Source organism: Pempheris klunzingeri, chromosome 14, assembly GCF_042242105.1.
Source record: "Pempheris klunzingeri isolate RE-2024b chromosome 14, fPemKlu1.hap1, whole genome shotgun sequence".
Classification (NCBI taxonomy): Eukaryota; Metazoa; Chordata; class Actinopteri; order Acropomatiformes; family Pempheridae; genus Pempheris; species Pempheris klunzingeri.
Genome location: NC_092025.1, coordinates 12,015,927 through 12,036,141, shown reverse-complemented (window position 1 = coordinate 12,036,141; position 20,215 = coordinate 12,015,927). Strand labels below are relative to the sequence as shown.

Below are 20,215 nucleotides of genomic sequence, written 5' to 3'. Positions count from 1 at the left end.
GATTATGTGTCACTTGTATGTTTATAATATGCTCACAAAGGACATTTGAGGAAATCGTTAAAAATAAAAACAAAGAACCAGTGTAAGTAGAATGGATTTCCTCTAATAGGGAAGGATATTTTAATACATGCACATGTTAAAATATTTAGAAATATGAGTACATGTAATTCCCAGATTGCTTTTCTTTCTCCTGTAAGTTCAAGTACCAAAAAGCCTGACTTTGCCAACACTAACACCCAGTTCTTACGCTCATATCTGGACTATAAAGAATGATTACATAAGTAGACTAGATAATAATGTAATAACAAACATAAACAGAATCTACATATACAAACTGGTGTTTTAATGGAAAGTATTTATTTAGAGAGCGAGAAAAGACAGTAGAAGGAAGCGTTACGGTGGGATTCAGTCCACCAGTTCATACTGTCGAAGGCACAGATCTATAACATTAATATATATGATCATTTACAAACACATAAATTACCAAGATTGATAAAAAAAAAAAAATACTGTTTCCGTGGATTTTACAGACACATTTCATGTTACTTAAGAGCAAGTGGCAAAACCGCTGCACATAAAAGAGGAGAGAATGGAAGAAAAGTCAGAGTTTAACATCTACTGTATTATAAGCTGGTTAATAACACATAACATGGTTCACATATAGTTGTCAGATATACATACAGTACGTACATGATTCACCTCCGGCCCCAGTAGTACAGTAAAAGGTCACAGTTACATGATAAATATATTATATCTTTGATCAGCAGCACAGAGTATATTACTGTATGCACTGTGGATCCCCTAAAGTCTATGTTAGAGCTTCGTGTTATTCAGTGACATGGTGATGACATCGTCGGGTCCGTCACACGTATGTGATGTAGTTCTCAGGTATGAGGCCCGTCTTGCCGTTGTACGTGGCCTGAAGCCAACCGGGCTCCACAGACGGGTACACTGTGGACAAAAAAACAGCTCAACTCACGCGTGAAACACTTTTCTTCTTATAAAGTGACTGACACAGACAGCCACAGTGAGTCACAGTGAACAGTACGCTCCCTAAATGAACGACTGTCCCACTACCACTAATGTAAAGACATGGTGAGCAGCCAAACATTGTTCAGACCCACAGACCTTTATTTAAGTTCTACAGCAGGCCATGAGGTCTCCACACACAAAAAATATTTCACAATGAATAAAGGGAAATGTGTAAAAATAAAGCCATAAGAAATGAACACAAAACCAATTTGTATTCTTCAGAGAATCCTTGAAACAAGTCGATCTGTTTTGTTATTAAGTGGGTAAAAATGTTAATTGACTTCAAAATCACTTAACATTTTAAGGGGAAACACTGAAAGGAAAACCCACTTATTACAAATGTGAGTGGTTTTCTTACCATTTGAGAACAGCGCCCCCTGTGGAAAACTGAGCTCATGGCTGTGCTCTGCCTCACAGGAGTAAAGAGCTTTTGCTTCCCTAGAAGGAAAAACAAAATCACAGAAATCACAGTAAAACAAGTGTTTTAGATTAGATTATTGAGTTAAGGTCGATCGTGCCGCAGACAAACTCAAAATCTACGTACCTTCCTGGACATATGTCTAGTGCTGAGGAGAACACTGAGCTCTCACGCTGCTGTAGTCTGACTGATAATCTGTAACACACAAACACAAAATAGGCTGTGGAAACATGTCACTAACGTCTAGAAGCAAAATGGACACACTGTTAATAACGCAGGCAGGTCTTCAGCCAATCAGAAACAAGTAATCAGATCAAAGCAATGGCTGAGATGTCCCAGTTAAAAATATGTTAAAAAAATAGTCAAAATTTAATTTTAAATGATCCCTTTGATGTCAAACCAACCAGGACAATTCACAAGGATGAGCTATGTTTCAATTGTCAAGTCAAGTCTCAAGAAAACTGTATTTCATCCATTCAGGAGTCGGCTGAGTGCTTGATTTCTTCTGGGCTAAACTAATCATTCTAAATATTATTTATACCATATCTGGATGTAAAATCAGCTCTACGGACACTCACACTGATCCAGGCTTCTGGTAACCGTTGCTGGATGCTGCGGCTGCAGAGTGTTTCGTGGTCAGATCGGAGCCGCAGCGGATGTGTGAAGTTTTACGTGCGTGTTTTGCCTCTTGTGGGTCCAGCGACATGAGGCTCTGTACCGACCCGTGGCAGCTTTTATAATCTGCAACAGAACATGAGAAGTCAGAACCGAACATGAACGGGGGGGGCGATGGATACTTTCACGCTGTCATCACACTCATACTCCTACAGAGATGTACGCACCCTCAGAGATGTGTAGGGAGGTGAGGGAGGAAGATGTGGAAAGCGGGTAGGGAAATAATGAAGAGGAGGAGGAAGAGGAGGTGGATGCTGTCCTGTATGTTTTCCTGCGCTGCCGAGAGGGAGAGGTAGAGTCCGTCACTTTGGTTTCTGTGACAGTGGAGGTGGAACTGGACACGTTTTTTTGATCCACCGAGTGAGTGCTCTGCAGAGAGGAGACAGACGACACTCTCTGAACGGGTCGGGCCTCTCTGAGAGAGGAGGCCCGCTCTACTGAAGACTGCTGGTTGGAGGTGGTGGACAACGAGGCTATGGAGGGAGATCTCGACTCTTTCACAGATGACAAGGAGGCAGTCGAGTTTCCTTGGACTGACGGGGTCCTCTCTGCAGAGAGTAAAGAGGACATGGAGGAGGACACAGAGGATGTCTGCTGGGCCGGAGAGAGGTGGGAGGAGGTCCAGGAAGAGGAAGGCGTGAGGTGAGGGGGTGCGGCGCTGTCTGTTGGGTGGTTCTGATCCTTCCCATTTGAGGAGTTGCGGGACGGGGAGCAGGGGGAGGCTGCAGGAGGAGACACCTGTGGCGGTGAGGAAGAGGTGGGCTCGGCAGCGGGGGGAGAGGACGGGGGAGAGGTCGGGGGAGAGGTCAGTCCGTTCTTTTCAGAGGAGTGTGACGACAGAGACTCCTGGCTGCCCATCGGAGTCGTGCTGGGGCTGCTGCTGAATGTGTCGCCTGGAGGGAGAAATGGAAACACAATAAACAGACTGAATGACAATGGCAGCATCAAGGTCAGTGCTCATGGACTGCTGAATGGTTTGAGAACTGTCCCACTGCTACTGTAGAAGTCCATTAACTCATTGGTGTATATACTACAGTACTAGTATATACTACAGTACCAGTATATACTTTAGTAATAATAACTTTATACAGCACTTTTCCAAACAGTAATTTGATTACAGTTGTTTAGAGTGAATTTTCAGCCTGTCTGGGGATGGTGGCCTCGATCAGTTGGTTGCTCCACCAATTTTGTGATAATGTCACCACCTGTATTGGATAGATTGCCATAAAATTTGGGACACACACTCAAGTTGTCAAGAGGATGAATTGTGATAAATCTAATGATCCACTGATCTCCTGGTCCAAATTTCAGAGTATTCAATCCTTATATCCTTACTAAGCTTATTCCCATCAGCTTTACAGTTCTCTGTGCTTGGTGCTAATTAGCAAATTTTAGCATACTAACATGCAAACCAAGGTGGTGACCATGGTAAACATTACCTGCTGCAAGTTAGCATTTAGCTCAAAGCAGCTCTCTGTAGCAGATCTGTATGCATGACTGTAGACTCAAAGGTTCAGAGTTCAGCTGCAGTAATGAGCAGAAGGGAAATGTCCAAAATGTAAATGTTGCCTCAGTGTAAATATTTCTCTATCTGTCTGTGACCCTCTGTGGTTACACTTCCTGTATTAACACACTGATTACTAGGAGGGAGCGTGGGGATGTATTTCTCTGGGGTGTTAAATCACTAAGAAGCAGTGGTAGAAGAAGTACTCACATCCTTTACTTCAGTAAAAAGAACCAAAATCACAACAATCAATAAATCAAAAATACTCAATATGCATCACAACTCAAATTGACCAATCAAACCTCAGCTAACTACAGACAAATCTTTAATAATGGGCTGCATTTCATAAACCCATCATTTGTTGTTTAATGTAAAATCTAAATTTGAAAAATAACCAGTAGCTAAAGCTGTCCAATAAATGTTGGGGAGTAAAAAGAATAAGGAGCAGAAGTATAAAGCAGCATAACATGGAGATAACATGGAGTACCTTAAAAAACTATACAGTACTTGAGTAAATGCACTTAGTTAGTGTCCACCACTGCTGGTAAGATGTATTATTCATATGCGTGATGAGATAAAGCAGCTGTAAGCAGCAGACAGACTCACTGTCATTGTCTGCCAGGCAGAGAGCAGGAGGGTAGAGACGGGCCTTCCTCTTCCCAGACGACAGACAGATGGCCTTGTTCCTCCGAGGAGTCGACCGAGAGGACGGAGGCTGAGGTAACGGCACTGACAGGTCTGGGGCCTCGCCAAAAATCTGACAGGGACACACAGTGTACACGTCTGTTAGGAGTGTGTGTCTTCATATATATGTGTGTGTGTGTGATTGTGTATTTGTCGGTGTACCTTGTGGTGGTTTTCAATGATGATCTCCACAACGATGTTCTGAAACTTGATGTTCATCATGGCGGCCACCGTCTCCTCCTGTGACCTCATCAACGTGGGGCCGAAGATCATCCCCAGGTTGGACACAGTCATCAGGTTCTGGTCACTGTGAGAGGACACCCTGACACACACACACACACACACACACACACACACACACACGATGAGCATGTACTTTAAATATCAGTAAAATGCAACAGAAATATGAAGATGTTTCAGGGCATGTACTGTTTCAGTGTTGATATAGGAGGCAATTTTATCTGTAAAAGTAAAAGTAAAGCAAAGGTTTTATTTTTCATTGCTTTTATTCTTTTATTGTATACATTTATATTTGCATTTTTTTATTGTTTTTATTGTCTTTCATATTGATATTATATTTATATTGTCTCTTCTATCGTCCTCGTCTTTAAACATCCTTCTGTCATCTTCTGTGTTTTGCCTCTTTTGTCTTCTTGCTTTAACTTTATCTTAACTTCTCCATAATTCTGCCTTACTTTTGTTTGCCTCTCTGTTGCTATATTACTCCCACCCTGCATCACCTTGTCTGTCAAAGCATTTTGCAAACTCTGTGCTATACAAACAAAGATAATTTGATTTATTATTAATATTAATGATCTTGCTGACAATCATTACATGTTGGGATTTTACTCATTTACTCATTTCATAGTATGTTTTCACCCATCAGTGTTTCAAAATGTGCCTTCCTTGCAGACAAATCAACTGTCAGACGTCTGTAATGAAGCCAAAAAGGGTTTTATGGTGTGCGGTTGACGTTCCTGGCTAATTGTCTGAAAGAAAATTGCAAACAGGAAGATCATACTGTGAACGCCCTCCGGCTACAAGAGTGATTTGCATAAATCTAGAAAAACCGCTTTGAAAAAAATGCTTTATCTCTTGTTAAAACCCTTTCAAATTAATTTTCAGGAAAATCAGATGCTCTCTAAAAGCCGAAGGGACATTTTTGCGGACCTGAACAATAGAGGCTCAGTGTGTGTTAATATGTCCGTACTTTAGGAGGTGGTTGGTTAAGAGGTCCAACATTGCTCTGTTTTTTTCTGGTAGTTTGTGCACCAGAGCATGAATGGCTCTCACTCTGTGCTTCTGGTCGTCGTACTCTGGTGGAATAAGGAAAGATAAAGAAGAGATTCAGCGATAAGAAGGTGACATAATGTGCTTATGTTTGAACATGCAGTATATGAGATAGTAAATTCAATCCAAACACTGTTGAAATAACCACAGATAACTCCATCTTGTTATCTTACTTGCAGCTCTGATGAATTCTTTATGCAGTCTGTAGGTGAGTAGCGGCTCTGCCAGACACCTGCATGCACAGAAACCATGAATTCACAATGCATGAGAGGTGTTATCAAAAAGACTGCTTTGCCTTGTATGTTTACCTGAAATAATTCTTGAGGCCGCTGGTGATGGTCTTGTTGTCCCAGGCGTCGGCGTCCAGCTGCAGGTCAGGAGGAGCTGTGGATGCTACAGAAAAGTAGATAAGGACTGATTTAACTGCAGTGATGCAGGTGCGATTCACTGTGCATCTTCAATAAAAAACAGTGAGTCACGCACATACCAGTGTCCAACAGGATGGGTGCTACATCTAGCAGAATTGAGATAGAAAGATCCACACACCAAATAGGTACTGTAAATATGAATTTCTATTTGTTGAAATGCCACAGCAAATAAAAATGATCTTATACTTTCTATCTCAATTCTGTTGGATCAACTCTTCGTCATGCAGGGAAAAAAAGCAGGGCGTTTCTTACCAAACACACTCGTCATCAACCGCTGCACTTTGGAGTTGACTCCTCCAGTCCTGTAAAGTCCCAGAGTGGTAATGCCTACACACATACAGACGTGTTTTAACATACCTAATAAATCAACAATGCCTTCAACAAACTGTCAACATTATTTCTTTCATATTAACATTTTAAGGAGGAGGAATACCTCTGGTTTCAACCAGCTCAATACACTTCTTAACAAAGTTGAGGCCCGCCTCATTGAGAAATGCTGGAAAACAACAAACAAGACATTTTACCTAAATTTCTGACACATTCAGACACATATTAGTATCAATAGATTTTAACAAATAGAAATCAACATCAACATAATTTAGGATACTTACTCTCCTCCTTTTTACTGAGCAAAGAGGGCAGAGTGTAAATCTGTAGAAAGAAAGAAAAATGTTGGCATATGTTTTAGCGTGGCAATTCAGAGAATACTTTTGAATCCAAGTATAATACATATAATAATGTTGAATATGGTATAACGATGTGCAGGTTGGCTACTCTTGATTTCTAGTTACTCGATGGGATTTTTTTATTCAATGGTGAACGTATTCATACAGGTTCTTTTCCATCCATTGCCTCCATCCACAGTCGCCTGTTGGCCTCAGAGAGCGCTTGCAGGGTGATGACGCCGTGTCTGTAGAGAAAGGGAGATCATTTTACCCGAGCATTACCAAGCCATTCATTAATTCATTCACAGCCTCTCAGTCATCGTTCCCTCTCACCTCTCCACCACCTCGATGTCAAAGCAGAAGCGTTTGTCGATTGAATCCGTCTTCCTTCTGACGCACGAACGCAGCCTGAAAATATCCGGTGTGCCATTCACCACGCCGTTCTGTCAGCAGAGAGATATCGGTGTTAGGGTTGGATTAGGATTCTCACAAACTCTGAGCTTTTGATATCGTAGCAGTGCTCAACTCAACTTCAAAACTAAGTCTCTGCTTAAAACTACATGAACACACGGCAATAATGTAACTCAGGTCTGTATAAGCTGATTTTCATGGTGGATTTTAATGCTAGAACAGAAACAAATGGAAAGCAGGAAACACAGAAACAATGGTACGGTTTGGTGAATGGTTAGCAGTGATGTGCTACGAACTCACCTGTCTGCTGGCAGGTCTGGCCTCTGTGTTGCTCATGGTGAACATCTTGGAGCTTTTTTCATAAGTACAATAGTATCTGGTCCACACACTGCCCAGTGGGCCTGTAAAACATGACACACATTTCCATGCAGGTGTGATTGTGTATAAGTGTATGAGTTTCAACAAATCTGAGAGAGAGAGAGAGAGAGAGAGGAGAAAACATGATGCTGTATATCTCACGTTTCTCCTGTATGTACAGATATCCCTCCATGGTAAAGCAACTGGGGGCTTTGAAGTCTTCCTCTGCAGACCGGATCCTCTTCATCAGCCTCTCAACCTCAGCACGCGTACTTTCGAAGTTATTGCGAGCCTTATCAAAGAGGAAAAGAGGTTTACAAACACGGTTATATGAAATATATATCATTATCCTTACAGGTACCGTTTTTGTAATGATGCTCATCTGGGCTCTTATTTGTTAATCCCTGCAGTACACTGATTTCTTATTTGCATTTAAAAAAATTGCCTGCTTTTATCAAATTTATAATATTGATTTCTTAAAAAAACAGGTAGACCAGACAGATCAAACCATTTACAAAGTTAAAGTTTTGTTGTAAACATACACACTTACATTCTGGAGGTTGAACTGGAGCTGCTGCTTGTAGGGTTCAAACTCACTGGCCAGCTCGTAGCCCTCGTGGTAGAATGTAAACAAACCCTGCAGGAAGGCTAATAACTGAGGAGCAGAGGGAGAGATCCGCAGGAAAAATGTTAGTTGGGAGCTTGAGAGTGTAGAGAATAATGAGAAGGTTATAAAAGAATGAATGTCAGTCAACTGCTCAATCAATTCTGCTTCTGTAGGAGAAAAAACATGAACTCTGCCTGTTGTTTGGTTTGCTGCCCTTTGTTTACTTTACAACAAAGATTTTCCCTCTCTGTCAGGCGGAAGAGATCTCCATGCAGGAAGTGCTGCTACAGCAACAGGAAGTGGACTCTGCTGATATCTATCATTAAAACATTTTTATCACCGGCCCAAACAGTGTGTGTAATGCATGTTTGTCAGAGCATGGCTTAAATGTCTTTCCATGATCATGTCTGAATGCACACACAATCATTACAGGCTTGGCTGCAAACATGACTCGATGTTTACTTCATTGTTTACAAAATAGACTCATGCGTCATATCTTCCTGTGATGAAACGTTGTGTATTGGTCATTGTGTTCTCTCTCGACCGGTCAGGCTGCAAAGGCTGATAAAACCTCCTGTACTTTAAATGAAATGTGTATCCCGGCATTAAAATACACGGGTGAACTGTGCTAAAGTTGCATATAAACATGATCATCATGTATGTGTGTGAACTCACAGGCTCCACAAATTCAAACTTCTTTCTCTCCTGCACTTCTTGGATCTTGAAGACATACTGCAGCGATGCATCATAAAAAACCTGCCGGTCCTTGCTCATCTGTGAATCAGCCTGCACCAGAACGACACACATACAGTACTTTATGTTACCAAACACAAGTGGGAGGAAATCTGTGTGTATTTTTAGGATAGTTACCTCGTGTAGCTGTGATTCCTTCTTTTTGGAGGACAGGCTGAGGTGTTTCTCCAGGACAGAGTAGTACCTTTCTGTCTCCTTGTCAAACTGCTTCTTTCCTTCCTGAGGAAGACAGTGATGTGATGTGGAGTGGAGGATATTAGCCGTAAATAAAATCAAACTAATGAATTTCTATTTCTGCTAATAAAAGTCTTAAAAATAATAATAAAAATCACCATGTATCTGATGAAAAAAATAGGCAAATAACAAGAATTTGAGAGGGAGACCCATTAGTTTTGCAGGTATTTGGTCATATGCCGAAGTGTTGGGATCTTAAATAGCTGTAGCAAGTTTCACAGAAATACATCCGATAAATGTCAAGATAAATATCAAATTCATGATGGTGCAAGAGGAAAAGTTCAGGAATCACCAAAGTCAGTAAGATTTATCCTGTCGGGACCATGAATGTCTGTGCCAAATTTTATGGAAATTCATCCAGAAGGTGTGAAGATAGTCTGGACCAAAGTGGTGGTCCGACCATCAGACTGTGAAGCTGCCACCGTTGCCCCCAGAGCTAGCGTGGCTGAAAATACCAAAATGCCACAAATGTGCAGTGAGGTCGCTACAGCCTTGCAAATACCTGCACAGCATCTCAGTATCTGATCTTTTAAGTCACACGAGTTCAGAGGGTTTTTGGGATGAGCTCACCAGAAAACTATGACGAAGCACAGTGGGACCATTAATAATCTAAATGAGAAGAGACTTCCAAAATATTTAGGACAACAGCTATTTTCCATAACAGCTGTAGCTCCAAGCACCACATGACCAACCACTCTCAACAACGTCGGCGTGAGGATGTGCTGCTCACACACTCCTGCTACATTCTACAGGTTTCAGGAGTTGCTTCCTTCGACACTGAGAAATGAGCTGTGATTTCACTTTCAGGGTTAGTCATAGCTGTGCCCAGTTCTACTTTTTTTTTTAACCTTGCCAGCTCTGTTGTCATTTGGGTCTGAGAGTTAAGAGGAAAAATACAAGATAAACCGAATTATAAGACTTGAGACAGCTGCTGAAACCAGACACCAGACTCACTTTGTGTTTATATTGCCTCACTGAGTTCGACTATCTCTCTGTCTCTGACGCGCTCCTTGTCCTCCCTCCCAGCGTCCGTTCCCATGACCTTGTTACTGACACTGGACTATGATCCATCGCTTATCTGAACAATTCTCTGACCACGGACTAAGGGACCGTTTGGGACCAGACCAGAGCAGGGTGATCTGTCGGATCACCACCCACAGTGTTAGATAACTAATGAACGCCACACGCTTAATGAAGTGAACTCCAGCGAGTGGTCTTGTTAAAACCTCAGAGACTGTTCGAGGTTTGGAAAATGACCATTGTCTTTTATGTAAACAAGTCAAAGTAACAGTTTACTTCTTCAGTTACATTGTGTTATCTACTCAGCTGTAGATGTACCTTGACAGCTCCAATCTGCTCCTTACGAAACCTCTCGAGTGGTGAGATCAATACGTCATCTGCATTCTGTATCTGCAGGAGGGGAAAAAAATCAGCTCAGTGTCATGACAGTAAATATCAGGACCAGCAACAGGTTTTGTCAAATCTAATCACTCAACCAATGCTTGTCTTTTATTTTGTCAAGACAGTTTTGTCTTAAAGAGACACATTTCTTGACATTTCTGTTTCATCTGAAAGTAGATTTTGACTTTTAACTCTGAGAAAATGGTCAAATTCAATTCTACAACCATAATCTCTCTGTGCAGCACTCAAGGGATTCAAACATATTTCAAATCATGAAATGAATATGATGTTAATCTATTGTCAACTCCTCCAAATACTGTATAACAACGAATCTAAGGCTGAGATTTACTCATTGTTTAGCATTTTGTTTGAGTGGAAGTCTATAGTAGTTATTGATTAGATCAGAGGTGTCACAATATGTAAATATTTGTGAAAGGGTCAAACTGAAGCAGCCTATCTCAGAATAAAATATTTTTCAATGATTTATCAATATATCAGAGATTTATTCACATACCAAAACTATTCAAATAAATCTAAACATCATAATAACACCCAGAGAAAAACCTCAGTCATCATCTGTTTATGAATCTTTGCTTATTATCCAACATTATGAGTGTAATCATTGAACATTTTATGGACTTTGCTCACTGTTGCGCATGCTGTGAGCTAAATGCTAACTTTAGCATGCTAAAATTTTAAGTGCTGACATGGTGATGCAAAGCAGGTGTCTGCTTACCAACTAGATAATTAACTCACAAGCCAAAGCATTGGACCAATTAAAATCCTGATTTGATGATAGCAACAGATGAAAAGTGACTGGATCACCAAAATTAGTACAATTAATTTGTTGAGATCAGTCTGGACCGACCCACCGACTGACATTGCCATCCCTAGAGCCATGCTGCTAAAAACCTAGATATTGACAAAGAAAAATAGAACATGGACAAAACAGCAGCTTTTCTGCCAGTATTAGTAGCAACACTGCAAAAGCATTTCTGGGGCATGTGCCAAGTCTAGAAGTGGCTCTTGAAGTTGAGCTACAGCATCAGTGGCTGATAGTTTCATCTGGTCGGCCATGCAAATTTCACCTGAAAACCTCCAAGCCCACAATAATTATGTCACAGACCTGGTAATATTTTTGCAGCTGGCTGTACAGAATGAATGAGTAACTTGTTGATGCTGAGACCTGACTCAAGCAGTAGTGAAAGCTCTAGAGCTGTTATCAGAGCTCTGGTGTTTATGTTGGGTCCCGTTCCTCTTTAGTCATGAGTTGAAATATTGTAAGTCACAGTCAGGTCCTGCTTTGTTCTGTCTAGTTGATTTAAGCATTAAACTCTAAATAGCTTCCCAGCCCTGAATCATGACTTTACTTTCACTCCACTCAAGTTTAGTACCACGCCAGTACCCGAGGAAAGGTCTGCTTTCTTTGTACGCTCTTTTGAAACTTAACACTCAGAGACCGAAGGGCATTGTCAGATTGTAATAATAGTCCTTTCAGGTTAAACAGGTAGGTATTTCCCATTTGCTTGAATTGCCCTTCAACTCAATAATGATGCTATTATTAGAGGTTCAGACCTATTAACAGCATTGCAGTGGAAAAGAATACAATTAAAACACACACACACACACACACACACAGAGAAAAAAGGAGGAATGAAAGAAATAAAGAGCCGATACACACACACACACAGGACCCTTTTATGGACTTTCCCAGGCAGTCCGGGCTCTGCTCACAGTCTCACGGGGGAATTGGCAGAATAGGTTCCACATGGTTCCTCTGTAACCAGACCATGCACACAGCCACAAAGCTACACACACACACACACACACACACACACACACACACACACAGAGGGCTATGCATAAGGTAGCACACTATGCACATACATTACACATGCGCAGAGGTTTGCCTACATGCAGACTGTGCCAGACTCCACTCACTCCCACACAAAGGCCTCGGGTTGATGGAGGGTCTTTAAGTCAAAGATGTTTTTTCCGAAACCAACCGTGGACTGACTCACTGACTCAGAATCAGACTTGTGGGAAAACCAGATTAGGAGGCTTAACTTTAAAATTGAAACTGAAAACTGGCGACAAAGTGCAACATGACAAAAAAGGACAAAGGGAACTATGGGTCCAGACTTTGCTGATAACAGTTTGGTTTTGCTTTTCGTCTATCTGTGTGCTCAGATCAGCATTGACATGTCGTGAAGAAGGAGACTCCTTCTTTCTAAAACCCATCAAAAATCTGTGATTTAAATTCCTTCTGAATAAATATACACGCATCACAACCGTTTTATTAATATCAATTATGCAGACAGGGGTGGTGTTCAGAGAAAAAGAAACATCTGAAAATGTCACAAATTCAGAGAATAAGTAGAAAAACAATCTTTTGATGATAACCATTCAAAGTTGTTGCTTTTAAAATAGAAATGCAGAAAATCTTTACACTCACTCACAGACACTGAATCTTATTTATTAGTAAGTACACAGCTTTAATACCTACCTTGTGTAAATCACAATGTAACTCATTGCCCTTAATTTTGACTTGACTTTTGAAATTGAAATTTTCTTCTTTTTAAAGTCTCAGCCAACAAAATGTCCACAAATTTTGAAATTGTCCTTGCTTCGTTATTTATAAACTCTCAGCATATTGACCTTCGTCTTTGTTTTCTTTTATGTCTCTCTCTCTCACACACACACACACACACACATGTTTTCTTACCAGTCGTTTTCTCTCCTCTTCCATGGTGCTCAGCAGCTGAGAGAACTCCTTCAAGGACTGAGCTGCAAAAGAAAAAACACACCTCAGATGTGAAAAGACTGATCAGATTTTTACAACTCCTAGTTCTCTAGATCATCTGGGACGTTTTCATCTCACCTATATTGACCTCGTCATCAGTCTCAGCATCTCCAATACATTCAAACTGGAACTCCTGCAGAGACTGAGAGAACCGCTGAACTGCAAGAGAAAGACCTGAGAAAAACAAAGAGGTAGGTCTAGTCACGTAAAGCAGGCACAATAATTTAATTATTGACACCACTTATTCATTATTTTTACATTATTCACAAGAATGCTCTTGGCATGAGTTTGCCTGTTGCTATTATTGGTCAAAGAGTGTAACGCTCCAGTTCCCCTATAGACTACAAGCATCATCGCTTATACCCTCCTGTAATAGGCTGCAAATTTATTTTCTTACCAGACTCCTGCATATCATTCGCTGCCAAGACATGAGGTGTCAAAGTCTGATGTCAACAAACAGCCCCACCCAGGCAACAAACTCCACTTGACAGCCTGGAAAACTCTGTTTACGTGTCCAAACAACACTCCAATAATAGCGTTTACTACCACCTTTTATTCTCTAAGGTGCTCGAATACTTGGCACCGCAAGACTGCATATTCTCATTTATACACCTATAACACTGCAAGGCTCTACTTCAATCACACCACTGCATTATACACTAATAGTAAAACCGTTAAAATGTCCATTTGTGGCAGTTTATACCAGATTACGGGCTCAAGAGTGAACAGAGAGAATTGTGGCCAGGTTCAGTGCATGAAAGACAAAGGCAGCGTAAACAACAGAGGAAAACTGAAATTAGGCTGTATTCATATTGTTATTTAAAAGAACAAGATGTGGTGTGATTGACAGGACTTTTATTGGAAGTATTAACACTTGAGAACAACTTAATCAGTCTTTTTTTTTAATGATTTCTGAAGCTGTAAAAGGTCTGAAGACATAGAGGGAAAGCATGGCAATACATCTGTCATTTCTAGGGTAAAAAAAGTTGGGCCTTTAATTCTCAATATCTAAAATGTGCATTGAATTGTGTTCAAATACATTCTGTTTCTGTGAAGCGGTCTACACACTGCACTCTGCAAACAGTTTGTGGTCAGATGCCTACAAAACTTTAATGTGTTCCACTTATTTTTATGGCAGTGTTCAGTCTGAGAATCCATTTGCTGCACCAAAACCACTGATGTCAGACGAGCTCACTGAAAACTCTTCTGTAAAGGCTGACACTTTCCAGTCAGTCAAGATAATAATCATAAACATATAAAGGACATATAAAGCAACAGCATTGTGTCGTGCTAATGTCAAATCGTGGTGACTCAGAGCACACACTCTGCATCGTCTGTGTCTACAGCAGCAGCGGCAGCGTTCACATCAATGACCTCAAACAGCAGGTGAGCCAAACGAACCACAGGCAGCCATAAAGTGTGCGCGTGTCTGAGCTTAAACCAGAGGTGAGCTAAAGAAACTCTTTGGAAGTCTTAATCAGCTGGTAGTATGTGGATATGTTAGACACGTTAATCTGCGCTGCAGGTAAATGTACGACAAAAATCCACTCATGTTAAGATAAATTATGTGTCAACCACTATTGTGGTATGAAACAAACTCCCCCGTCATGATCAGTTATCAAATGTCTTATTATGCAATGATTACAACACACAGACATTTTAAAACAGAGAGAAAATGTAAAACAACCCTGTTTAACATTGCTACCTGTCATTTAACCCAGTGTTGTTAGTGAACTCTTGTATTAACCTGCTAAAAATGACCTGCTGAGCCCCCAGAAGCCCCCAGAAGCCCCCAGAAGCCCCCAGAAGCCCTTCACTCTCAGAGCGGTTAGTTTCCTAAATAACCAGGCCCCACATTTGCTGTGTGATAGTTTAACTAAGCACATTAATTAAGGAATATGAAACAGTAAAAGAGGAAACACACATTTGAACTGTTTTAAAACTACATTTTGACATAGCAGCCCTCCGGAAGGCAGGGACTCAAGATCAGGTAATAAAGGTGCCTTGTTATGTCAGTTCACACACTCGAAAGTGATTCAAATTAAAGGACTAGCTGCTTTTCAGAAAATTAATCGACAACTTTGATGAGTGATGATTCCTTTAAGTCATTTATAAAGCAATAACGTTGAACATTCACTATGTTATGCCTCTGAAAATTGTGAGGATCTGCTACTTCTGTTTATCTTACATAACAGTTGATCATCTTTAATACATATATATAATCTTTGCCTATGGCATGCTACAGTAAACTATGGTATTCTATGGTAAGTTAAGGTTTTGTTTGGTACGATAATCTATGGCATTCTGCGGTATTTGGTATTTGTAATGAGGCAATGTTGATCATTCATTTTTACACACACACACACACTGTGTTTATGAGGAGTTAGGAGTGGGCTAGTATTCTTCAGGATTTTCTTTTTTAGGGTTTAGAGTTGCTTTTTTTTATGGTTTAGGGTGACTTTCCAAGTTTTGAATCCAGACCAGTCCAGATGAGTTAAGTAGCTTTGCACTTTGAAAACTATGAAAAAAAAAAAAAAAAAAAAAAAAAAAAATATATATATATATATATATATATATATATATATATATATATATATATATATATATATATATACACACACACATCGAAAGAGCAGCTTTATTGGTCATTATTGAAGGCTCTGTATTATAGGAAATGGCATTTTCAGGTGTTAATTAAACGAAAATTTTCCTGCTTTACCTCCCATCTCCCAGTCACTAATCATACACCCCCACCTTTAACTATAACTGGGCGACCATGCATTTCAGGTCTAACCTATCATGGTAATACAATCCAAATTCATCCTAAACATAGTAACCACTGTGCTGCTCATGCCACCAAAACACGGTACAGATAAGTTACTAACTAAGTCTGACTGAGGCCATCACTTCTCTGTGTGAACTGATGGCCTTGCAGCAGACCGTGCAGCCGGCTGAATAACTTACTACAACTCGCACGTTTACCCCCAAAATAAGCCATTAATCAGGGAGCAGGTTACTCACTTCTGAGGGCAGATACGAGCATGTTTCCATCTTTGATGAGGTCTTTAATAAACCTGTTGGTGCGCTCCAGCTCTATCTCATGGCACTGCAGCCTCTCTCTGAAGTCCGGACTGTCCAGGAAAGAGTCACTGAACTCCAGCGTCGGCAGACCCATCGCTGAATGAACGCACTAGACAAGTAAAACACAGCTAAAGCACGACGCGGTGTCTGTCCCCGAAGTGAGACTGACGGGGGGGGGAACAGTGTTTCACTGTGTTCGGAGAAAGCTGGTCGGAGGTGTCTTCCAGCTCCCTTTTTTCATGCCTTTCTCACTTTTTTCCCCCACAACTTCCGGACAGAGAAACACAGCAGAGCCTCTGACAGACAAGAGTTTGGCTAGGCTACACGACGAGCTCCACGCTGCTCCTGACGCCTTCTTACAAACAACTTCTCAAAATAAAACGTCGCTCTGACTCCTAAGCGGCTTTCTAGTTAATGCAGAAAACTCTACCAGTCGCGGAAAAAAAGCGGTAGAGGTAAATTTCGGAGGCAGGGAGGCTGTCGCCCAGACTGCGGAGCTAACCCAGTCTACGTACGGCTCTGAATGAAGGCTTGTTACTATGGGAACGGGAGACTCCTGCTGGCGCGTGCTGAAATCAGTGCAAAGTTTACCACAATAATAATAATAATAATAATAATAATAATAATAATAATAATAATAATAATAATAATAATAATAATGAAAGAGTTTGAAGTGCCAATATTGAAAGACATATTCAGGTACTTAAGAAAAAGTACTAATACCATATTGTAAAAAAACTCAACTTTAAGTAAATAGAATAAGTGAAATGCGCTTGGAGCATTAAAAGTAAAAGTACTCATGCATCATAATTGCGCCTGTTATACTATTATATGTCATTAGATCATTGCTACTCATGCATTAATGTAAAAGCATGATTTCACTGTTGCTTGAGGTGGAGCTGATTTGTAACTATGGTGTGTTGAACTGCAACTGATCATTTCCATTAAGGGTTAATTTGCAATTGATTTATGGATTGATTGTTTGGTTCACCTGTGTTGTTTATCCTTCATAATTACCCAGAGCCCCATGTGACACCCATCTCATAGCAAAAGTGTATAATTTTACATAAATCTGTTAACATCTAGCTATCAAATACAAGTTTAGATTGCTAAGTGTTAAGGGTTTGGTTTGTTTTTTCATCTTGAGAGGTGGTGAAACCTGAATCCTGAATGAAAGTTGAGCTGCTGCGGCACACTTTAGGGTATAATTAAGAAATACTCTCACATACCCTGGTGAAAATATGCACTTACCTTCCTGAAAGAAAGCGACAGCTAATAGTAAAATGTCTTACCTCTTTCATCCCATAACATCCATGCATTACAGTCGACTAGATTATGAATGACAGCGACTTGCAAGTAAGCAGGAACCTTTTCATGACAGAATACCATGAAATGTATGAGGTGAAATGATTTATGTACAAGTGTAATTCTCCCTGCTGAAACATTACAGGCCAAAACAGGCCCTCTAATGTGAAAGAAATATATTTGGGAGGTATGCCAGCTGAACACTGGGAGGCACAGTGCATTGCTGAGAGCAAGCCAAATGCTCCAGGGCAACCACTGAAAAGACAAGGTTTTTTTTTTTTTCCTCTGAAAGCGTGGTGTGTGTAGCTCCAATGTATTCTATCATCATTATTATTGCCACTGTACGGCCAACTTCATGCAAGTCAGGACATTTTAAACCTCAGCTCAGCACTTGTTGCCCGCTGAGAAGTGTCACTTTTCTGTTTTATTCCATGTTCCCCTTTAAAGCCGAGCCGCCATGCGAAGCTTCAGCTCTCTGTTGGTGGTCCAGCTGCTTTTATTGTGTCAGTTGGTAACTACTGTATGTGTCACTCTCTGGAGAAGAATAGACCGCCATGACTACTGCAGTAAACAAGCTTTAAGTAGCTCTGCCTTACACAGAGAAATGTGCACAGTATAGGGAAACACTGCAGAATTACCACATCTACACACAAGGTAAGCATTATAGAAATAAGTCTCTTTGGAGCAGTGTTAAGGCTTCATACTGGCTGTTATTTGAAATGCATACAAACTGTGATTTTTTTAAGGCTTGCAACAACTGTTTCTACAAATAAACTAAAGCTGTGGTCATTTCTACAGTATTTGTTGAACCAGACACCAAAAATTCAGAGGTGCCGGTGACGCCAGCAAGCAGACGAAATGTTCATCAAAAATGCTAACCTACGGCACGCCAGACGTCACCATGAATTACTTCTGCCAAGCCGACCTTACAGGGGGGAGCCGCCGACAGTGGCAGGTAAGGGTTCACCCAGCTTTACGCACCCAAACTATTCTGTTTTCATGAGACATATTGTGGTTCAGGTAGGAAAAGTGCTTGTTATAGTATTTTGAGAATAAAAGTGCAAAGACAAAAATAGAACATTGTATTAAAATCACAGATGTGTTTAGAGTAAATGGTCCTAAGTGAGCCATGACTCCCACTACCAATTCTTATGATTTACACAAGGATAGCCTATTGGCTTGGGGGTTTTCCAGCTCAAACACAGAAATAAAAGTGCCTGATTGGAAGGATTTCAGTGAAGTTAGTCCAGCTGTGATGTGTTAACTGGAAATCCTCCCAATGAAGTTGTTAAAAAGAAAACAATAATTCCATCTAACTCCTCAAAACTGCCTTATTTTACTCATGAATACTTTGATTACACATCATAGACATCCAAAACCTGAAAGCTTTGTTTTCCTATAATCAGGCACTTTTAAAGCCCACTTTCTGTGTCACAGGTTTTCTCCTCTACCCGGACACTCCTGCTAAGATGGAGACCACGTCACGAGAAGCTTTCTGCTTCAGACCCGCCCCACGACATGACAGAGGCAAAGGTCTGAGGTCTTATCTCAACCAAGAGGGTAAACTCATCTGTTTGAAGATAAGCCCTGAGCTGTGTTTGTGTGGACATGCAGGTTTTTCAGTGTTGGCATACAAGGGTGTGTGTGTGTGTGTGTGTGTGTGAGTGTGTGTGTGTGTGTGGGCAGAGAAGAATAAAGTGGTTTATGAGTTTTTTTCTTTCATTTAAAGGTTTAATCAGTCATACTGTATTACAATGTGAGATTAACATAAAAATGTTGTTACTATAATTTGGAGTTTACTGACAAATACATTAATTGTATTGTATTGTATTAATTGTTAATAATTGCTAAATATTGACAGCAAAGTATTGACTGAACTAATGAGCCTTTAGTCTTATGATGTAGAAGTACTATTAAGACGTTACACTACAGGTTCATAACATAACATTGTGGGAATGATAATACTTAACCGTTAAGTGACAATAAGAGTTTTAACTGATTAATATAATTAGTTAAGCCTGGATTTAAAAAGTAGAAGAAGATGTTTCATCTTCAAGGAGGAAAAGCCACTGAAACTTTTGGGAGATGTCAACAGTTAAAATTAGTGTTTGACCAAACTTTCATTTTTCTAGATTCTGCATCTATAAAAAGAATGAAAGTGTCATGGGATATTTCATTACTGCGTGAAATCAATCGCTTACCAAAGTTATGATTACCCTTCAGGAGACCAGATGAGCACACAGCAGGAGGCCCACCGCTCTCTCCCCACATCCTGCAGACAAACAGGGGGAGGACACGGCAGCAGGGACGGGGAACCTGCGGAGGACGAACAAGAGGGCAACCACAGTCAGACGACACAGACGCAAGTGAAACACGAGCAAGACACAACAGAGATGAAGTCTCAGTATCAGAAGGATTTCCCTCCTCAGTCCTCCTGCCGCAGGAGGCGAACACCTGCTCTCCCACAGCCAGACAACATCGGCATCAACCCCGTCTTCAGGTGGGAGAACGTCTGTCAGCGTCACAGTCTGCTGTAGCTCCATGTAGATAGCAGCTCATCAGCATCT

The 20,215-nt window shown here is 40.7% G+C and overlaps 1 protein-coding gene across 1 annotated transcript; it reads right to left on the bottom strand.

The window, feature by feature from the left end:
• Positions 1–144: 144 nt before the first annotated feature.
• On the bottom strand, positions 145–16,489 carry arhgap42a (Rho GTPase activating protein 42a). Its single transcript, XM_070843133.1, has 24 exons — positions 16,284–16,489; positions 13,341–13,436; positions 13,185–13,246; positions 10,397–10,468; positions 8,942–9,043; positions 8,747–8,857; positions 8,015–8,119; positions 7,627–7,756; positions 7,408–7,508; positions 7,030–7,139; positions 6,863–6,941; positions 6,643–6,682; positions 6,465–6,527; positions 6,284–6,358; positions 5,912–5,996; positions 5,777–5,835; positions 5,524–5,629; positions 4,476–4,635; positions 4,236–4,386; positions 2,293–3,018; positions 2,029–2,191; positions 1,577–1,645; positions 1,391–1,470; positions 145–951 (listed from the first exon to the last, which is right to left on the bottom strand). The coding sequence occupies exons 1-24, from the start codon at positions 16,435–16,437 to the stop codon at positions 863–865; spliced, it is 2,988 nt and encodes a 995-aa protein (XP_070699234.1). The 5' UTR covers positions 16,438–16,489; the 3' UTR covers positions 145–862.
• Positions 16,490–20,215: the final 3,726 nt, after the last annotated feature.